This window comes from Lagopus leucura, unplaced genomic scaffold, assembly GCF_019238085.1.
Source record: "Lagopus leucura isolate 7727_CA_CO unplaced genomic scaffold, USGS_WTPT01 Super-Scaffold_100004, whole genome shotgun sequence".
NCBI classification, from domain to species: Eukaryota; Metazoa; Chordata; class Aves; order Galliformes; family Phasianidae; genus Lagopus; species Lagopus leucura.
Genome location: NW_024962264.1, coordinates 61176267 through 61196533, shown reverse-complemented (window position 1 = coordinate 61196533; position 20267 = coordinate 61176267). Strand labels below are relative to the sequence as shown.

Below are 20267 nucleotides of genomic sequence, written 5' to 3'. Positions count from 1 at the left end.
ATACTATCCTGGGAAATGAGCTTCCACTCTATTTCATGTTCTCAAAATCTGATTTGCAAAGGGACTAGTTTATTTCCACAAGGGTGTTGAGAAAATCATGGCCTTACATATTGATTGAATAATATATACATATATTTTCTTGCTTTCCAGCTTCAAAAAAACTTTAAGGTCTGTTAACCATGCACATAGTAATTGTTGCAGGGTAGCTGCCTATTCTCTGTGCTTCAATTAGTCAGAATCTCTCTCCAGCAAGTACACTGCTGTTTATTATTGCTTTATGCTCAGTATCAGAGCAGAATTCACTCTGATGGCCACCAGTGATGCACAGGATCACAGCTGGGGAAGCTTTGTAATGGTACTGACCACTCTGGATCTGTGCATGATGCACGATAAGTTTTTCTGCTCCTATGCAGGATAACTAAACATCTGAGCTCTTCTATGTTAAGGGCGCTTAGTAGCTCAACTGATTGTGGACTTAGATGAGTGCAAATCAAGTTGGTTTTAAAGCAAGAATGAAATTTTAATTCTATTGCTTTCAAAGCTAGAAAAGTTATTGTCTTTCCAAACTCTTCCTGATTATTCCCGTGTTTCCCTTTCTTCCCAACTCTCTGTCTTCTCTTGTGAGAACAAGCTGAACTGGGATCATTCACACTGGAGAAGAGTCTGGATCCAGAAAGTACTCATAGTGTCCTTCCAGAACATAAAAACGTCCTACAGGACAGCTGGAGAAGGACTCTTTGTCTAGGAGTGTAGTGATAAGACAAGGGGTCTTATCACTAACTAGAAGATTAGATATTCAAAAGAAATTCTTCAATATGAGGATTGTGAGACACTGGTATGGGTTGCATAGCAAAGCTGCCAATGTCCCGTCTCTGGAGGTATTCAAGGCCAGGTTGGATGAAGCCTGGGGCAACCTGATCTAGTAGGAAATGTCCCTGCCCATGGCTGGGGATTGGAACTAGATGATCTTTAGTGTTTCTTTTGATCCAGTGATTTGGTGATTCTGTCAAGAAGGAACAGCCTTTAATTAGGTTAACAATGGCCCACAGCACATGGAACTCACTGTAACTTTAGTCAGCTTTCTCTTAGCCCACAGTAGAAGACTGGGAGAAAGACAAGGCATTATGAGAGAGTAAATAATGGGCATGGTGGGGATCTGAATTTATTAACAGTTCATGGTGCACATGGCCACTGGAAACTGGTTTTCATTTGTGTTTCTAAATATAGAATTGTTTGTTCTCTCTTTTGTATTGCAGTCCTCAAAAATCCTCTATTAAAGTTGTTCTTGGTCAGCACTTCTTTAATAGAACGACCGATGTAACACAAACATTTGAAATAGAGAAATACATCTTATATCCTCAGTATTCAGTGTTCAGCCCTACTGAACATGATATTGGTGAGTATTTTTCTTGTAGTTTTATTTCCTGCTTAGCTGACTTCCAAGTTTAGCTGATGTATTGAAAACTGCTTTCTTAGGGGAAAAATAATAGACATTAAGAGAAGCTTTTAAGAACGGAGGGTTCTTATCTCTAACAGAGAAATAAGAGCATCTGAAAGCTAGACAAATACAGATAAGAAATAAATTGCAAATTTTAAATAATTATGGTAATTAGCCTTTGGAGCAATTTACCTTGATGTATGGCAGATTCATCATCACTTCAAGTCTTCATGTGATTATGCTTTTTTTTCAACCATACCAGAAACTGTGGGCTTGATGCAGGAACTACTTGGTAAAATTTTATTGTCTGTATTGTATAGAGCATCTGACTAGATGAATATAATAGCCCTATCTGCTCTGAAAAATCGATGTTTCTAGGAATCATTCTTTACACTGAGGAGAGACATTTAAATATCAGCTGTCTCATCAGTCAAAATTTAAATGCCCTTCTGATTGACCTTATAATATTACTCAGAACGACACTGGGAGAGAAACTTACTTCTTACTTTCTAATCTGCTTTTATGGAAGTTGGCATATCTCCCTGGAGCATGAAGCTGTGTGAGCACTTTGTCTATGAAACTATTTAATAGTCTGGCATCAGGGATAACTTAGGTCAGGAATGTACTGGCTTTTTTGCTCCCAGATGGTGAATATTTTCCACTGTGTAGCAAAAAGCATTTAGATTCTGTATTGGTAGGAACTCTGTCAGAGTGTACCAAGAAATGAACTTGTTGTGGGGCATTGCTTTGCTCTGAAATATCCTGGTGTAAATCACAGTTTACATTTCGGGATCTCCAAACTTTCTGGATTACTCTGAAATTTGGCATGCATCACGAGTGCAGTGTCCAAATTCAGGGTCACCTGGAGATGGAGTTCCTAAGATGTGCCCCACTGCAAACAAACAAGCAGGCGGAAACTTGGGGGAAAGTCTTGTGGGCATATTCTGCCTTACCAGTGACTTCTGCTGATGCAGCAGCGGATTTATTTGGTGCTGAAAATGCATTTTATAAGTAAACAAGCTACCGCATGAATGTTTGATGGAAAGTGTGGGAGATTTAGAAACAGGCAGAATTGGTGAGGGAGAAGGGGAAGGTGAGGAAGACAAGCTGCTTAATATTGGAGCAATCTTTGTGGGCTTCCTGGTCTGTGAGATACTGTTATGTATTCCACAAAAGCCAAAAGTAGTAGTCCATAGAGAAATGAGATTATCCAATGGGATCTCTTGCTTTCCACACCGCTGTGTTCAGAAAACCTGCAGCTTCTGAAAGCTGTGGTATGAAATTTTAATAGGTATAGCCACAGTACCTCAGCTCTACTTTGAGTGGTGTGCTCAAACCCACTACACTGCCCTTGTTACACCAAACACAACCTCAGCTTATGGCTCATCATGAAAGGTTTGCTACAGGAAAAGCAAAGTTTCTGCTACTTTTGGCATCCACTTTCACTGTTGAACTCACAGTGCTGCACAGCTTCATATTTATGCTGTTTTCAGCCTCATGAGGGAAGAGAAAAAGTTGTGTAGGCTGTGTAATTCTCAGCAACTTTCAGAAGCTTGGTTTTGAAATAGCCTAATTTTCTAGTCCTTAGTTTTCCAAAATTTGAATATTGCTGAACTCAGTGATAACAAAGAGCATGTAATACATCAGCTCTTGCAGTAATTAATTTTTTAAAAATCAAAGTAGAATTAGGCAGGTGGCCAAACTTTCAGAAGCAGCAAATGCTTGCACATCCCACTTATTTCAGCTGAAAGTTGTGGATATGTCACTGTTATTTAACTTTAGGGTGGGAGGAGACATGTATTTTCTGTCTTCCCCCTTCTCTACAAAAGCAGTGAAGAAAAATCTGTTCAGTGAGCGCAGCAAAAAATAAATATTCCCACAAGAGGAGTAGGTGAATATTTCAGCATTCAATTTAATGTGAAATCAGGTGCTGTTGAGATGAGTCTGTCTGTCTTTGATTGAAATATCTTAATTAAGAGAGGCTTAGGGGATAATTAAAGTTGTATCTGAGACCCACTGCTGCCAATCCTATCAAAAAAGGGAACAGACACTTTATTCCTACTGTATTTTCTATTCTGCAGCCTTGGTTAAGCTGAAGAAGAATGGCCAACGTTGTGCCGTCAAGTCCCAGTTTGTTCAGCCCATCTGCCTGCCAGAAAGCAACACCATTTTCCCCGATCAGTTCAAATGTCAGATTTCTGGATGGGGACACAAGCATGAGAGTAAGTGAAATGGCAGAGGTGATATCTGTGGAAAACACTGATGAAAGCTAAGCAAAATGCTCAAGAATATGTTGCACAGCTGATAGTCTTGTAAAATATTTTCCAAGGGACTTCTGATTGGATTACCTACCTATGGATTTGTGTATCATTTACATCTGAAATAGTCATCCCAAGCCTTCCTTATAGTCTCTGAAATTCAGTGAGTGGTTCACATGAACAAGAAATTAGGGGGAGTGAGTGGAGCCTGGAGCAAGTAGCTTAGCTGTAGGTGCCAAGAATTGTTAAGTGATTCCTACTCCAGGTTTCTCAAGGTAGATACTAAAGACTGCAAACCAAACACAGTCAGTTTAGTGGTCAGTGATGGAAACAATCTTTAGCTTCACCATGCAGGAAACCTTGGAAGTATCTATTGGAAAAGGCTGGAGGGGCTTTGGGCTACATTCAGTTTAAGAAAGGCAAGAAGGAAATGCTTCATCTTTTTCTCATCCTTTGAGATAAGGAATTTCAGGATTGTGAGATATGGCCATGCTGCCTTGGTTAGGAGATAACAGAGATTTATACAGGTTGGTGAAGGATGGGGGGGGACCTGGCCTCCTCATACTCATTAGAAACTCAGCATGAGCAAAGGTTGTACTAATCTAACTGTGTGATTTAAAGACAAAAAGATTTAATACAGCCTTTAATAAATTTATGATTTAAAATCACATCAGGAAAGAGGAAATCACAAGAGTGCTGACAAAGTACTCCCAGGTCCCTGGGAAAGGAGAAAACCCAAAGAGAACTGATGCTTGGGCATGAAATTTTTGCTATTCTAGTGGACATGGACTCTGACTGAAGAATTAGGGAATGATCTGATCACTAAGAACAATTGCTATCTTTCAAAGAGATCCATAACATGACATGTGTTAAGTTTGTTTATATGTTGTATCTATCTTGTGTTGAGTTCCCATGTTAAACTATTTGCATTTTGTAAAAACTAATAATTTTCCTCTCTGGGAATTTTTTAAAGATATAACTGGTTACTCAGATGTACTGCAAGAAACACTGGTTCCAATTATTCCTGAGGAGAAGTGCAGAAGCCCTGAAATTTATGGAACAGAAATCAGTGAAAATATGTTCTGTGCTGGCTACTTAGACAGCAAATCTGATGCTTGTCAGGTAATGTTATGAGTCATCTCCAGACAAAGAATATAAATGTGTATAATTAGAAGAAACGTTACAGTGCTTACTTTTGACGTTACAGTCATCCTAAAGAAAAGAAAGTTTCAAAAAAAAAAAAAAAATGCATTGAATGTGACTGCACTGTTTGTTCCTATGTTATTTTTTTAACTTGTTACTGTCAATTAAATTTTACAAAGGAGCAAAAAAAAAAAAAAAAAAGAAACAAAAAGCAAAAACCAAACAACCCAACAACAACAATCCTTCAGGATGTTATGTTTCTCTTACCTTCATAAAAGCCAGGGGCTACACAAAAGAGGGAAGCTGCCCGAGCTGCTGGCTGAGTGAGATGGTACTGTGATGGCAGGCCAGGTGGCAGATAAGCCAAACCGTCAAGCTGCTGCCTCTCAGTGAGAGGAAAATAAGAGTAGCTGTATAGGAGGTGGGGAATAGTGGTGGATTTGGAGGAGAAAATATTTGAGGTTATTACAATGCATGGGTTTTAATGGTGTAGGGTAACAGTCCATTAGGAAAAGTTTCATGACTTCCATTCTTAATGGAAGAGCTTCAAATTCTTACTATATTTTGTCTTTTTTTGAGTTATGTCACACCCTGGCCCTTGTATAAAGGCTATGGAGTTGCTGTGGTGACAGATGAGACGTGTGTGAAACTAAGGTTCAGGTTATTTCTTAGATAAACCTTCAGATTTTATCTTCAATTCATTTTAATGGGGTTATGCTCTATTAGAATAATTTTTGGCAACAGGCAGCACATAGCTGATACTTGGCAATGACACCCTGTGAAGCAAAAAATATAATGTATACTGTATGCTGGAACTGCTATAGAGATCATAAACATGTTCAAAGAGAAAGAAGAAAGTGGAGAAGAAAAAAAAACAAAGACAAATGGTCTGAAGAGAGCTGCATAGACTGAGAAACAACTGTGCATTGATACCAAAGTTACAGTCACTGAGACGAGATGTGCAGACATAAGAGGGTTCTGACAAAGTAAATTAATCTCAGGTGCAGGACTTCGTTTATCACTGAGATCTTATAAAGGCAACACAGTTCCACGTAATTGTGGAAAAAAATGGTAAAAAATTCCTTCCAACTTTACTCTGAAAATAATTTTCTCTTTAAAACAGGAAAAAACTTCTTTCTACTTACATTTAAACTGTTTTTCCAATGATTTTCTATCAAGTTAAATAATCTTTCCTCACTTTTAACACAGGGAGATTCTGGTGGACCTCTGGCATGTGAGAATAACGAAATCTCTTACCTTTATGGAGTCATCAGCTGGGGAGATGGCTGTGCCAGAATCAACAAGCCTGGAGTATATACAAGAGTAACAAACTATGTAAATTGGATTAATGAGAGGATAGCCCCTCGAAAAGCTAGTTGAACATTTAACTATGATATCATTTCAAATAGGGTCCAGGAGCCTTTTGGTTTCATTAAAGTGGCATAAATATTTTATTATAAGCTAGTATGAAAATTATTGTGGTAATTCTTAGAAATTCCAAACCAGACCACTAAAAATAGTCCTCATCCCTCTGATATCAGTAACTCTGAGCTGCAGTTTTAGGGCTGTGAATAGCTCAACATGTGAGACTGTCTTTATTTGTCTTAATAAAGCTAACATGTCAAAACTAAGTGTACTGACATCTAAAACTGTTTATCTTTTGGTGGATTATGTGAAAATAAGTATTTAAAAGTTTCTGGTGGAGTTGTCATCCCCTAAAACAACCTGTAACAATGTTGGCCTTGTATTTTTTCAGATGTTAACAAAATAAAAAGGATGAACGCCAAAAATAGAATGATCTTTCCTTCAGAAGTAATTTCGTTAAAGTTCAGCTGAAAGACGTCAGCAGATAGGCTCCCCAGCTAACTGCAGTAAACTACTTCTGGGAAGAAAACAGAGGATTTAGGGTTTGATTCAAAACATGTAAGCATATTTTTATGTTGCAATAAAAATAGAAATGTGCTTCAGAGCTCTGCTGAATTTGGTGTGCAATTTTCCTGCAAAGTTAACGCAACACCTCCTGAAAGCACAAAGCTTATTGCTGAGAAAAGGTTTAAGTTGGTAGATAATATTGTTCAACACAGTGGGGCTTGTTGCAGACCCTCTGCTTCTTCTCACAGGATAGCAATGCAAATGTTTTACCTTGGATAGAAAATGTCCAAGCCTTTCTTAAATTTGGCAGTGTTTTGAAGATGTCTTAGATTTTGTAATAACAAGTTATTTAACTGTCCAGATAATATAGAAAAAGGAGGGTTTTGTTTTATAATGCTGCTAGTGTCCTCATGGATTTCTTAGTCCTGGTGAATGACATGGTCCTTCACCACATCCTTCTCTCTAAATTGAATGGGTGTGGATTTGAAGGATGGACTGTTTGGTGGATTAAGAATTGGCTGGCTGCACGCAGCCAAAGGGTTGTGATCAATGGTTCTGTGTCAGGGTGGAGGCTGCTCACAAGCGGTGTCCTTCAGGGGTCGGTCTTGGGACTGGTGCTCTTCAACATCTTCATCAACGATACAGACCATGGCATCAAGTGCACCCTCAGCAAGTTTGTGGATGATACCAAGCTGAGCGATGCAGTTGATACATTGGAGGGAAGGAAAGCCATCCAGAGGGACCTGGACAGGCTGGAGAAGTGGGCCCACGTGAAAATAATGAGGTTCAGTAAGGCCAAGTGCAGGGTGCTGACTTGGGTCAGAGCAATCCCAGGTGTTTATACAGACTGGGGGAAGATCTCCTTGAGAGCAGCCCTGCAGAGAAGGACTTGGGGTCCTGGTGGATGAGAAGCTGGACGTGAGCCAGCAGTGTGCGCTTCCAGCCTGGAAGGCCAACTGTGTTCTGGGCTGCATTAAAAAAGGGGTGGCCAGCAGGGAGAGGGAGGTGATTGTCCCTGTCTACTCAGCTCTTGTGAGGCCCCATCTGGAGTACTGCATCCTGGCCTGGGGCCCCCAGTACGGGAAGAACGTGGAGCTCTTGCAGAAGGTCCAGAGGAGGGCACTGAGATGATCAGAGGGCTGGAGAGCTCATCTAGAAAAATGATATAAACTGCAATTCTGTGATTCTATAGTAAATAAAAACATTTACCCTCTGTCTCTTACTGTGTTGTGAATATAGTTACAACTATACCTTTGAATGCTTGTACAGGTTTTTTATAAGTTGAGAGCTGGTAGAAAAAGAAACAATGCTTCTCTGTGCCAAGAAGTACCTCAAATGCCCTGCAGAAGAACACTTAAACCTGGTGGTCCTCCCAGTTTCATACAAGTGTCATGCAAAATTTCCCATAGACATGTGTATGAGTGGAGAAAAAAAATGAGTCACAAAGTTTGGATAAGATTTTCAGTTGTAAATACTGTGAACACTAAGAAGAAAGTCCCAAGTTCCTGATTCCAAAACTGTCTGAAGACTATTATTGTCTGAGTTTGCCTTTCTGGCCATTTGCAGTACGAGTCTGGCTTGCGTAACATTGTGAAATGAATGTGACTGTTTAACAAGACTAACTGTACCTACTGATGAAGGACAAGTACTAAATCAGCTTGAAGGAACTATTTACTTTTCTTTGGAAGTGATTCATTTGGAACAGATTCCAACACAAAGCTTATGCTGTTTTGAACATCTATGCCTCTTCTGTGACTTTTTGTTTTCACTTCTAAATTGATATCCATCCACACTACTCAAGCTTTTAATATGGTAGTTTTGTGTTGTATGTACTCTCTATCTTCTCTTGCTATAAAGATGGTGGCTGCTCAGTAAGAAAGGTGATAGAATGGTGTTTCAAACAATTTGTGCAGAGATTTTTAACTCTCTTGTTTTCAAAATGCATGCTGCTTCTAGATGTAGCAAAGCTAGTATAATCACTAACTTATAATTCTTAAAAGCACAGAGACTGTTTCACTTGCAAAACTTCTATTTCCTGCACTTACTAGCTGAAATGATAAATCTTCATTGAATTGTCATACGTGAATTCACTACACTGAATCTGTGGCTTTCAGAGTGGCTTGTTTCTTTCTTCCTTCCTTTCATTCTTTTTTTTTTTGGCATTGCACTGATTTGATGGCGATGTCGTGATCTGGTGCTCTGCTGTGTTGAATAGCACTACATTAAATCCACAGTCCTAGACTGGGATGGCAAGCAAACACCCAGGGTTAGTAAAAGATTTATGCCTTCACTCTCACACCTCTGAGAAGGCTGGTCACATCCATATGGCCACTCCAGCACCTCCTATCTTTCTCTCGAGCATTTCCCGTGGAAATGTTTCCCCTATTCTGCCCGGCTCTATTTAAATGCTATGTCTGTTAAATGCCTGTGTTAAAATGAAATAGAGTTAAAATTTACCAGGAAAGTTTCCTTGATGTTTTTCCCTAGCATTTAACTTGAAATAGAATTAGAATGCAAAACCAGTTGAACAATGACGTCCCCGATTCATTACGACACACACTTAAGGATGGTTTTATTAAATTACAGGTTATTCCATGCAAACTGACCGATTCAAAGAGAAGAAATAAAAGCAAACATCTAAAAAAACCCTTCTATTGTGCTATTGAAAGAAAAATGTGCTGTGCTGCTGTTGGGAAAAAAAAAAGAAAAAAAAAAAGCTGAAGGACTAATTAGCATCAAATAAGATGCAATAGGAGTATTTTTAGAATAATGGACTCTAATTAGTCCATTTCTCATTGAAATGAATTTAAAGACATAATTAACACATCTTATTCTATTAATTGTAGCAGCTTCGGTTAGGGGTAAGTGGGCTGTTATCTCATGGCAGTTGCATTGCAAAAGAAAAAAAATAAGTGTTTTCTTAGAGGTGGGGTATGACTGAGAGCCAAGGGAAGGGGTAATCACACTTTGAAAGAGGAGTGGAAAAGGCAAGGATCCAGGGAGACCTTGCTGTGGTCTTCCAGTACTTGAAGGGAGTTCATAAACAGGAGGGAAACGGAGTTTTTACATGATCTGACAGCGACAGGACAAGGGAGGGTGACTTTAAACTAAAAGATGGGAAATTTAGGAAGAAATTCTTCACTCAGAGGGCAGCGGGGCACGGTTCAGGCTGCCCAGAGAGCTGTGGGCAGCCCATTTCTGGAGGTGCTCAAGGTCGGGTTGGGTGGACTCTCGGCATCCTGAGCTGGTGGGGGGCACCCAGCCCACGGCAGGGGATGGGGGCGGATGGGCTTTAAGACGCTTCCAGGTCAGACCATTGCGTGGCTCCATGAATTCTGGCCGCCGGGCAGCGGCGATCCGCTCCGGGCTTTCGCTCCGGCCCCGGGCGCTGGAGGAGCCGGGCTGCCCGCAAATCTCGGCGCCTCCCGGGGTCGCGGCCGGAGCAGATCGGCGGAGGCGGCCCTCGTCGGGCTGTGGGTGCTCCGCTTCGCACCTGCCTGTACTTAAACCCCGAAGAAGCGATAAAATAAAAGCAAGCACAAACTCTACATAGCAATAAAATACACTAATGCAGAAACAGCGGGGGGCTTTCTAAGAACCCCTCAGCCAGAGCCGGCCCGGCCCCTGCACGGCGGGGCGGGGGGCGCCGGGGAGGGCCGGGCAGCGCTGGCCGCTCGCCCGCCGCGCTCGCTGTGCCTCAGCGGGGACCTACTAAAGCTATTTTGAAAGTGACCCCTCGGCCAGAGCGCGGGGAGGGAGCAGCGAGCCGGGCGCAGCTGTCCGGAATCATGACTGAAGATGACGGATTCCGTGGTGGTGGAGGGTCACGTCAAGTTGAGAGATGGAAAAAAGGTCCGAGCTAGCCTGTGCCCTTTCGGTTCGGCCACGCGGCAGGCACGGGCCGGGGGTCTCCGACCGACGCCCCCTCCTCGCGAGGGGAATAGAGCCCTGTCTGTCCGGCCCTGGCTAACCCTGTCCTTTTGCCTCTCGTTGCAGTGGAAGAGTAGGTGGCTGGTGCTGCGCAAGCCCTCCCCGGTGGCAGGTAAGAACGGAGCGGGGCGGAGGGGACCCCGTGCCTGGGAGCGAGGGGAGCGGGGGAAGGGAGGAAGACCGGCGGCCGCGGGGCCTCTCCTCCGCCCGCCGGAGGGTGCGGGGCACGGGGAAAGGGAGAAAAGCTCTTTACGGGGCGCCCCGTCGGGTGCGCAGCTGCAGGGGAAGACCCTTCGGCTGGAGGTTTCCACGAGCCGTCGTTGCTCTTTCCTTCTTTAAAATAAATAATAATATATATATATACGCATATATATTTATTTTCTTTCTGAGCTCAGCTGGCGGAGAGCCAGGCGGCCAGAAATAGAAAGAGGATATCAAAGGAGACCCATAACGAACACGAGAGTTTAGTTCCCGTTTAAAAGGCTTGCTTTAAAAATTACTTCTTCAGGGTGATTGGTGGCTGTGAAAGGCTGCCATTGTGAGCTCTGTAGTTATTTTTGTTCTGTGTTTTGACATAAAGCATTTCAATTTAAAAATAAGATGTCATCTTGAATTAAAAACTTCAGTTCCACGGTTTGCAAGGGAGAACTGAAAATGTTATGAAGAGTTGATGTTTTAATGTTGGAGAGGGAAAAGTAGGCTTCATGTTTCCCAATTTTTTTTTTTTCTTCTTTTTTTTTGGATGGGAAAACCATTTGGCCCCAGAAGTATTTATTTCCAGGGCAAATTGTTGCTTATTGTCCAAACATGGATCTGCAGTGCTTCTGAACTTATTACAGAGCCCTTTCTAGATGAGAGAGCGAATGTTTCTTGTTCTTTAGACCGATTCTTTGGTACTCAGTTGTTACAGTAAAATGTTGGTATTTTAATTACTGCATTTGTTAAACTTTTCTCCACGAATGGGCAACTCCAGATTGTAAAAGTTGACATCTAGACATGCCAATACTGGCCTGGATTTGTAACCAAATTAAAGGGGAAAGATAGGGAAGTTCTAAAAGAAAACCTACTGATGATGTTATTCCTCAAAAATGCTGTTTTCATTCTATCAAAATTAGTCAGATCTACCAGAAACTCCCCTCCCCCAAGATTTGCTTCACTTGGTCTGTATGCCATAGCAGTTCTTTCTTCAGATACACAACTGCACAGCAGAATGCAGAAAGTGTCATAGTGGCAGCTGTTTTTGCTAACAGGTGCAAGAAAACAATTGGGAGGGCATGTAGAGCACTGGCTAGCAGGCGTTGAGTCTTTCAGTCATTTTTCACCTTTTTGGAGCTTTGCCAGGCTGTTGCCCAGCTGAGTGCTGCAGGGCACCTTGCCAGGGCTGAAGCACCACACCCCAACATTCATGACATAGTGCACAGGGGCTTCCTCCTGGTGGCACGCAGGTCAGCTGCAGCTGCGGATGTTGCAGCTTTGCTATGCACCATTAATTCAGGTTATAACCCAGTGCTGTGCAATAGGAAGGGAATCTGGGTGAAAATGAATGCTCTTGTTATTACATGCAAAAGATGGAAAAGGGATGCTCCCTTTGTTTTTGTTTGAAATGTGCTTTTCCTAGAGCACTGTGATGCTTGAGTTACATTCTTTCATTGCTTATTTACTTTATAGTAAACATGCCCAGGAAGGGGCTAAAAACAAAAGGTGACATGTTTAAAAATAATAATAATAAATAGAGGTGTGGCACATAATGATTATTGAGCATGGCTACTGTGTAACATTTCACTGGGAAACCTGAGCTGACACAATGTCTGGCAGTGCAGGCAGTCTGCTCATCATTTAGTAGTTGAGTAATCTGTGAACTACTGTAAGAATTTCGTTTGTGGTTCAGCATGTTCTCATGGAAATAAAGATGACAATAGCCTCTCGGTCCTTAGACTTGTAATGTGGGTAGTTATCGTACTCCAGCTTCTAATGCTCAAAATTAATGAGTCAGTTCCTTCTAAACTAGGGAGACAATACCAAAAATCACTGTGTTTTTGCAAAGTAATTGGGAAGACTTTTTTCTTGCCTTCATATTTCTGATCCCACAGATGACTGTTGAAACATGTCTGCTTTCTGAACATGGACTGCAGCCTACCTCCTTCCCCCTACTTGAGTGGGGGAAGGACGCTGCGTTCTAGTATTGGCTTGATCAGAGTGACCCTGCAGTTGTCTGAAGCACTTTTCTTAATTCTTTGCTTTGGTATAAACGTGTTGTGTTCTGTTCTGCCTCATCATCTCTGACAGTTTTGCTTCTTTTAGACTGTTTGCTCATGCTGGTGTACAAGGATAAATCTGAACGAGCGAAAGGGCACAAGGAGAGAAGCAGCGTGACCTTAGAAGACATCTGTGGCTTGGATCCTGGGCTCTCCTATGAGGGCTTGAATCACACCCTTGCAATCATCTGTCTTTCTCAAGTCGTGATGCTAGGATTTGAGAACAAGGAAACAATGTATGCGTGGGATATACGAATCCGCTACAGTTTGGGGGAAGGTAACCTTTGTCTTCTCATACTCCCTTTTTTTCCTATTTTTTTTTTCCTCGACAGGAAAAAAATTAAAGAAAGCCATAACTAAAATGCAAATTAAAAAGTAAGTTAGGGAAGAGGCTCACTCATATGAGTGAAAAGACTACTCTTCCCCTATGTCTTAAAGCAGCTGGCCCTTCTGGTAGGCTGTGATTACAGTGTTGCCTGGATATTGGTCACTAACAAGGAAAGTTCTCTACTTTGTTTTTGACTTAACCACTGAAAGTGTGTAGCTATGAAGCGAAGTGATCTTAGCTCCTCTGGTAATGCAATTTACTTGGGGATTTGGATGACAGAATTCAGAGAGAGTCTGAATTAAGAGAAGTAGTTCCCAGGTTAGAAGTTGACTTGTTCGATCCCAATTGTATGAGCTATGTATAAGCATACCAAGTGTTGCCCTTGATAATTCACATTGTTGCTGGTGTCCCCTTTCAAGACGAGACATCTCTCAATAGCAGTAGATAAAGTCTTTCCAGCTATCTACTCATACATCTTTCTCTTTTTTTTTTTTTTTTCTTGTTTAGCAAAGTATGTAGCAATGAAGAAGGAGTGATAATGTTGAAAATCCATCGTAGCTTTTATGTCTGTTTAGTTATAACTAGGGAAGGAGGGTAGGTGTGTGGAAGACACATTAGCTATCATAATCATTTGTTACATATGCTTTGCCATCTGTTGTAGCTATGGGCTCATTACTTTTCAGTATATACGTGCAAAGATGGTCTGAGAATTTTACGCTATAAAATGTAGCAGTATAGGAATGGAGACACAGATTTATTGCTTGGAGCTATCAGCCTTGCACAAGGGCAAAGGTTAGAGGGGATCCCTGAACAACATCGGCAGATACAGAGGGAGTAGTGAGTACGCTCTGACAGTGTGGCTGTTTTGTGTTCCACTTCTGTTTCTTTACTAGCATTGGGATCTCTCTACAGCACAGATTTGTCCTTTAGGACAAATTAGGACAAATGTATGACAGCTGGAAGAGAATTTGAATTTGACAGAGTTGGTCTGATTTTCACGATCTTGCATTGATTCAGTGCTGGGATAAAGAGAATGTTTGGTCTTCATCTGAATGTGAGAGTTATGATTGTGGTAGGAGGAAATTCAAAGGAAGTGAGCAATTTATTAAAGTTATGAATAAGGTAGGGATAGAGTCTATGAGATGAAGGTAGCTCTGGAGCAGAGACAAATGAGGGTAGTGTGCAGGTGAAGAAATGAAGTGTAAAGGAACAATAGAATCTAGCCTGAGTAGATAGAAAGAATAAAGAGGAGGCTACTATATAAACAGGAATTGGTGACTGTTTGGTGTTTCTTTCTTAAAGACTAGTAAGGATGCCTTTGTGTGCCTCGGAAGTAACATGGCTGGGTGCTGAAAATTGGCCGTGGGCAAATGACCTCAGAGTCTGGGAAGCAGAAAGGAAAAAAAAAAAAGAGTGAAACAAGTTGATGCTGTTAAGTGAGGACCATAGAGTGGAAGGAGTTCACTGAGGTTCCCGGTGTTTTCTTTCTGGTTTGGAGGTCAGGTGAGTGTAATTCCCAGGGCAGCTCAAGGGAATAAACAATTCATGATTAGAGAATTAGAGAAAGCAGTGGAATTAAGTGAATGAGGTGTAGGCCATTTGTGAGAACAGTGTGCTCAAGTCCACAGCTTATTCTGAGGAAGTTAGCATAGTGCAGGTCAGTGAGTAGCTGTGAAGAGAAAAAGATTACCTAAAGGAAATTAAAAACCTTAGCAATATTTCTTGCTCATGGTTGTATTCAGTTAAGTATCTTTTTGTTGAAGATTTTGTTTCCATTTTTGCCTTTTATTTATTCCTCCCCCCTCCCAGCCAGAACAGTAGATGCATGGGGAGAATTTTAGGAGAAGTCACACACACACATTACCAGGAAAGGAAAATATGGCAAAACCTTCATGTCCAGACCTGAATTTGCCTCTGTTTTGGTTTTGTGTGGTGTTTCCTAACAACGTTTTGGAATCTGAGTTGCAACTCTTAGGTTTTGGCAGCTATGGTAACTTGTAACCTCTTGTGTTAAAGTGTTCTTTTTTTTTTTTTTTTTTTTTTTCCATTTATGAGACAGGAAGGATGCTGATATTTCTGCTTCTTATAGTTTAATTGATGTCAAAGTACCTCTGAAGTTAACTGTGCAGAATTGTCCAAATGATATGAAATATTTTTTACTGAATGTTATTCGTCAGGGTGGTTTTGTCATCTCCTTCATATTTTACATTATTGTTCGGTTGTGTAAAGTAATTGAATTGAAGGGAACATTGTGTCTATTGACTTGCACCCTAGCAGTACTACTGTAAGTAGAGCTGTGATTGCTTAAAGATCTATCTCTGGCTCCTTACACATCTCCCTCAAATGACTTTGTGGCTAATTCTGCTGAAGCCGTAGGAAACTTTGCAAATGTACGTCACAGGAGCTGACTTACAGCTAACATGGTAACTAATATAGCAACTGTTTAAACAAGAAACAAGGCTCAGACTTGGTTGAAATTAATGATGCTTGAAGGAGCAAAGGCAAGAGGTAGGGAAGAATAATTATAAGAAATGAGTGTACCTGGAAGTTACTGTGTAGATATCATAGGCAGGAAGCTGTTTAAATGATATTAAATGGATAACAAGAAATGTAAATTTGCATGTTTCCTGATAAATGTTTCCTTGAAGACCAATCCCTCTGAAAATGTGATAGTCCTTATGCTTCTCTGTGCCAGGACAGATTTGTGTGTGTGTATCTGGTTGCAAGAACTTCATAAACTTTAATGAGAGAGGTGTCTTCCCTTTTCCCAAGCTCTTCTGGAGTTTAGGCTGAGAAATATAAAGACTTAACTGACATCTAAAGAATGTACATTACCAATGAATCACTAATTTCCAATTCAATTTATATATCAGGGCATCTAGCCTCATCAGCTCACGAAAGAGTCACAAAGGTGGGAAATTGTAATCTTCCTCATTTTACTGTTAGGGAAGGCAATGTGTGGAAGGGAGTGAAGCAGATTATTAAAGGCTGTAACAGTCAGTGACAGACCTCTTGTTAGAACTTGTCTGTTTCTTTGAGCCTTGACTTCTGGCCTTGTTGGGCTGTGTTGTGTGTCTGTGTGCATGCAATTCAGAAAGGCTGGGCAAAGGCTATTTGGAGGAGGACACAGAAAGAACTCCCTGTGTTTATGCAAATATGGAAGGAGGCTGGATAACTGACTAATTTGATACGGGGTTTGTTCTGTAAGAGTTCGGATGGATTAATGTAGCATTAAGTTGTAGCATTACAACCTAATAACTTGAAACATTAGCTACTCACATGGGGCTATCTGGGCCCTACCTAGAATCCCTATCCTATCCTTGTGATGTGGGTAGGGTCAGTCCACACACCACAGCTGTGCAGAATGACTTACGTAAGTTACGGTACATTACTCGTGCTTTCTACAGTAATGCTTTTTTTCTTCCCTATTTGATAGTTCATAGATTTCAAGTTTTTGTAGCACCTGGCACTAAACTAGAGAGCGGGCCTGCTATGCTGCATTTCTGCAATGACATTCTCGTCCTTGCAAAAGACCTTCCTCCTAGTGTTATGGGGCAATGGAAACTCTCAGATCTGCGTCGATATGGAGCTGTCCCAAATGGATTCATCTTTGAAGGGGGTACAAGGTGTGGCTTCTGTAAGTACTAATAGAACCTATCTTCTAAAAGTTGTTTGAAACTGTTTGTGGGAATGTAAATTTTTTTTTTAATCAATGTGGAAGTTCTGGAAACAGCTATGCAGCTTTGTCATTCAATCAGCTTCATATCAGTTGTTCTATTGTGCCGAGTAAGTTTCTGCTTGCTTCAACCCTCACAATCAGTAAAAATGTGGAGCTATGTCTGAACATTGCCATGTGGCTCTCCAGAAGATGCTCGCTCGGTTGCTTGTGGACTCAGAACAAGAATAAAGTAATGAAGGTTAAGGCCTGTCATGTGAGAGATGAAGAAAATGGTTTAATGTTCAGATTATTAAATTATGATTATTTCTGTTGTCTGCAGAAGGAAGTTGATACTGAAGTAGAACCAAGGCTCTCACTGTGTAAATGCTGCTAAATCCAATAGAGAGGACTTCCTACTTTTAGGAACTTTTAGATTTGTCATGCTGTAGGACCACAGGTTTTATGAGGTCAAAATGAAAGAAAGCAAGCTCAAGCTGGTTTTTGTAGCCTAGAAGCTAAGGTACTCTTTAGCTACTAAGGCAGAATCTCTTGCATTGATGTTATGCTTATGGCTTGTCATGTTTTCAGTTCAAAACTACGTGAGAGCTGGAAAGATGGTTAATGCAATCATATACATCAATTGAATGCACTGAATTTTAACTTCAGTAGCAGAATTTGCTGTATTGACAGTCTGTGAGTGGAAATGGATGTGTTTACTGCCAAATTGGATAGCAAGTTGTGTGACATTTGCATGCTGAAATGTGAAAATAATTGTTTTCTTCAATTACCTGAGCTAAAAGGTTTCCAAGTTGGCAGAAATCCAAAAAATATTCCTTTGGAATTCTAATGAAATTTTGAGAGGAAGAGAAAATCAATTGTTTTGACTGTTTTATAATGACAGTTTATTGGTTTGTCTGTTGAAAAGCACAGCTGAGTTATAAGTGGTGGTAAGTATGAACTTGACATTCATACCCTCAATTCTGAACTAGGGCACTGGATTGCAGTGCAGAACATTCTAGTTCAAGTCCTTCACTTCTTAATTTAGATGTTGGGGTCAGAGAGGTGTTTTCATTGTCTGAAGGAGTGTGTTATAGGTATAGTCTGTAAGAAAACAAATGCCTCTAGTTAAGATTATTGTGTTTTGGTTAAGAAGTTGTGTGAGGCCTAGAACAGGAGAGTCTTGTTTCTTAGTACCATAGTTCAGAATGTCAGCTAGATAACTTGTTATAAAATATTGTATTTCTGTATTTAAATGCATGCATTTCCGTGCAGACATAATTTGGATCCACTCTTTGGATTCTTAACCGAACATAGAAATCTTAGGCTATGCTTTCAGAATGCTTTCAGAGAGAAACATTCCTAACCTGTAAGTGTGGTGTTCTTTGTGCTTTCAGAACAGCTGTGCTTTCTGGGAAGCTTGTGTAGAACTAACCTGTAAGTGTGGTGTTCTTTGTGCTTTCAGAACAGCTGTGCTTTCTGGGAAGCTTGTGTAGAACTACCAGTTCTTGAACTAATGAAATCTGAAATCATTTAATTGTGGAAAACTTGTATTTAAGAAGTATAGACAGCTGAAATAGAAATGCTAATCTTTAATATTAGCAACAGGTTGATAACTCGAGTAATAGATATCATTTATATGAAATCTATTTATATTTATAAGCGGGTGCCTCAAGAAAGAAGATTAGTAATATTTTTTACTAATAAGGCCTTCAATTAATAGCTTGATTTTTGAAATACATAGTTGATTGCAAATGGAATATCTGTAGATTTCAAGTATGTATTTTATGCTGACATACATTAGTGTATGGAAGGAAATGACTATTCACAAGCAGAAATGAGTAGCAGATAATAGTGATGGATGGATGGTAGGTTGTATGGTCTCATTTAAAAAAAAAAAAGCAAACACAACTAAACAAAAACCCCACAACAGTTGATCTTTTCAGTTGATCTTTTCTTTTTCATGCTTGTTTTCAGTGACTGTTCAGCACTGAGTGACAGAGTTTTTTTAGCACATATTGCCACAGAGTGTGCACAGGGTAAGGCTGGATTTCTGAACACACCAGCGATGAGGGATAAGTAAGGAGATGTCTCTAGTATTCAGTACTTTATTCCCTGGAAAGATTCCTTGAGGGTGTCAGTATCACTGATACTCCTTTTGCAACCTGCATGAGGATTGCAGGAGGAGAGTAGAGTAACAAGAAATTTGGTGGCTGAGCCATCAAAACAAGAGATTTGAAGGCTGGGTCTTGTCTGGTTGGGCGTGTCTTTACCACACCTTTCTATGAAGTCTTGTAGACCTTGCTTTGAGGTGCGCAGTACATGCTCCTCCTTTGTTCAGCTTACCCAGGTCTTGTGTTTGTCCATCTTACATTTGCTATCAGATAGTTGCATGCATCCAGAAATGCAAGTCAAGCACTTCTACGTAGTGTTTTGAGGCTGCCTAAATTCTGAGAATTCAGCAATAAGGCACTTTAAGATACTGGCATAAAGATTGAAGGTACATTTTAATAGGATCTAGATCAGCCCTAAATTAGTGAGTATCTTTTCTCTTCCTTGGTTTTATTACGAAATAGGGTAGATCTCTGTTATCGACTATGTAGTATTTGTTGTGATCTGTACATATAACTGGAACTGAATGTATTCAATTACTACTGTATCACCCTACAGTTCCAAGCACTGCTTATTTTATGTTGTTAAAGATGTATGTTTTCTTAACTAGAAGCAGAGCAGTGAATAATACAAGCTAGTTTTATGTAGTATTCAATATGTACAGTGTCTTGTATGTGAATGTTGATCACCTTCTGTTTGTACATTTCATTTTCATTACAGTATCTAGGGAATGTCTTATTATTCTCACTGGAATTTGTAAAAAATACATATATTACACATATTAAAGCATTGCTAATATAGTAGAAACTTATGTTCACTTTTAACTGATCTGAAAGAATATTCTGTGCTTCAAACGTGTAAAGCACCATCGGTTCACAGAAATCCTTAAGTTTTGAGTCTAGTTATTTAGATTAATATTTGTGGTTCTTTAACTGTGTTAGTTTTCCCTTAGCTGTTTGATAACACAGATAAAAACATTGTGATTTATTGTGGAAAAATAGATGTTTTAGTACAGAGAAATTGCTGTAGTGGTTCTTTGTTATTAAAGTGTTGATGATACACTGCCAGTCTGCTCTGCAGCATTATAACGCTGATTATAAAGCTTCTACGCTGCAGTATGAAAGTAATGAATGAGTTTGCAAAGAAACTAAGTTTAGATCTAACAGTGCCTAAGTATCACAAAATGTTTGAGTTGGGAAACAACTTCTGGAAGTTACTTCAAGCCCCCTGTTCAGAGCAAGGCTTGCTGCTGCAGTTTGTCCAGGATCACATTCAG

General features: G+C 40.4%; 2 protein-coding genes across 6 annotated transcripts in view; both read left to right on the top strand.

Moving 5' to 3' along the window:
• HGFAC (HGF activator) overlaps positions 1-6629 on the top strand; it is a 41271-nt gene extending 34642 nt beyond the window's left edge. Inside the window, exons 11-14 of the mRNA XM_042872017.1 lie at positions 1257-1396; positions 3520-3660; positions 4670-4818; positions 6049-6629. Coding sequence (XP_042727951.1) covers positions 1257-1396; positions 3520-3660; positions 4670-4818; positions 6049-6219 — 601 coding nt within the window. The 3' untranslated portion in view covers positions 6220-6629. The remainder of the gene's footprint in view (positions 1-1256; positions 1397-3519; positions 3661-4669; positions 4819-6048) is intronic.
• Positions 6630-10412: 3783 nt separating this feature from the next.
• DOK7 (docking protein 7) overlaps positions 10413-20267 on the top strand; it is a 67904-nt gene continuing 58049 nt past the window's right edge. For all 5 annotated transcript variants that reach the window (XM_042870985.1, XM_042870984.1, XM_042870983.1 and 2 more), the window contains exons 1-4: positions 10413-10563; positions 10708-10753; positions 12943-13173; positions 16661-16861. In XM_042870985.1, coding sequence (XP_042726919.1) covers positions 10510-10563; positions 10708-10753; positions 12943-13173; positions 16661-16861 — 532 coding nt within the window. In that variant the 5' untranslated portion in view covers positions 10413-10509. The remainder of the gene's footprint in view (positions 10564-10707; positions 10754-12942; positions 13174-16660; positions 16862-20267) is intronic.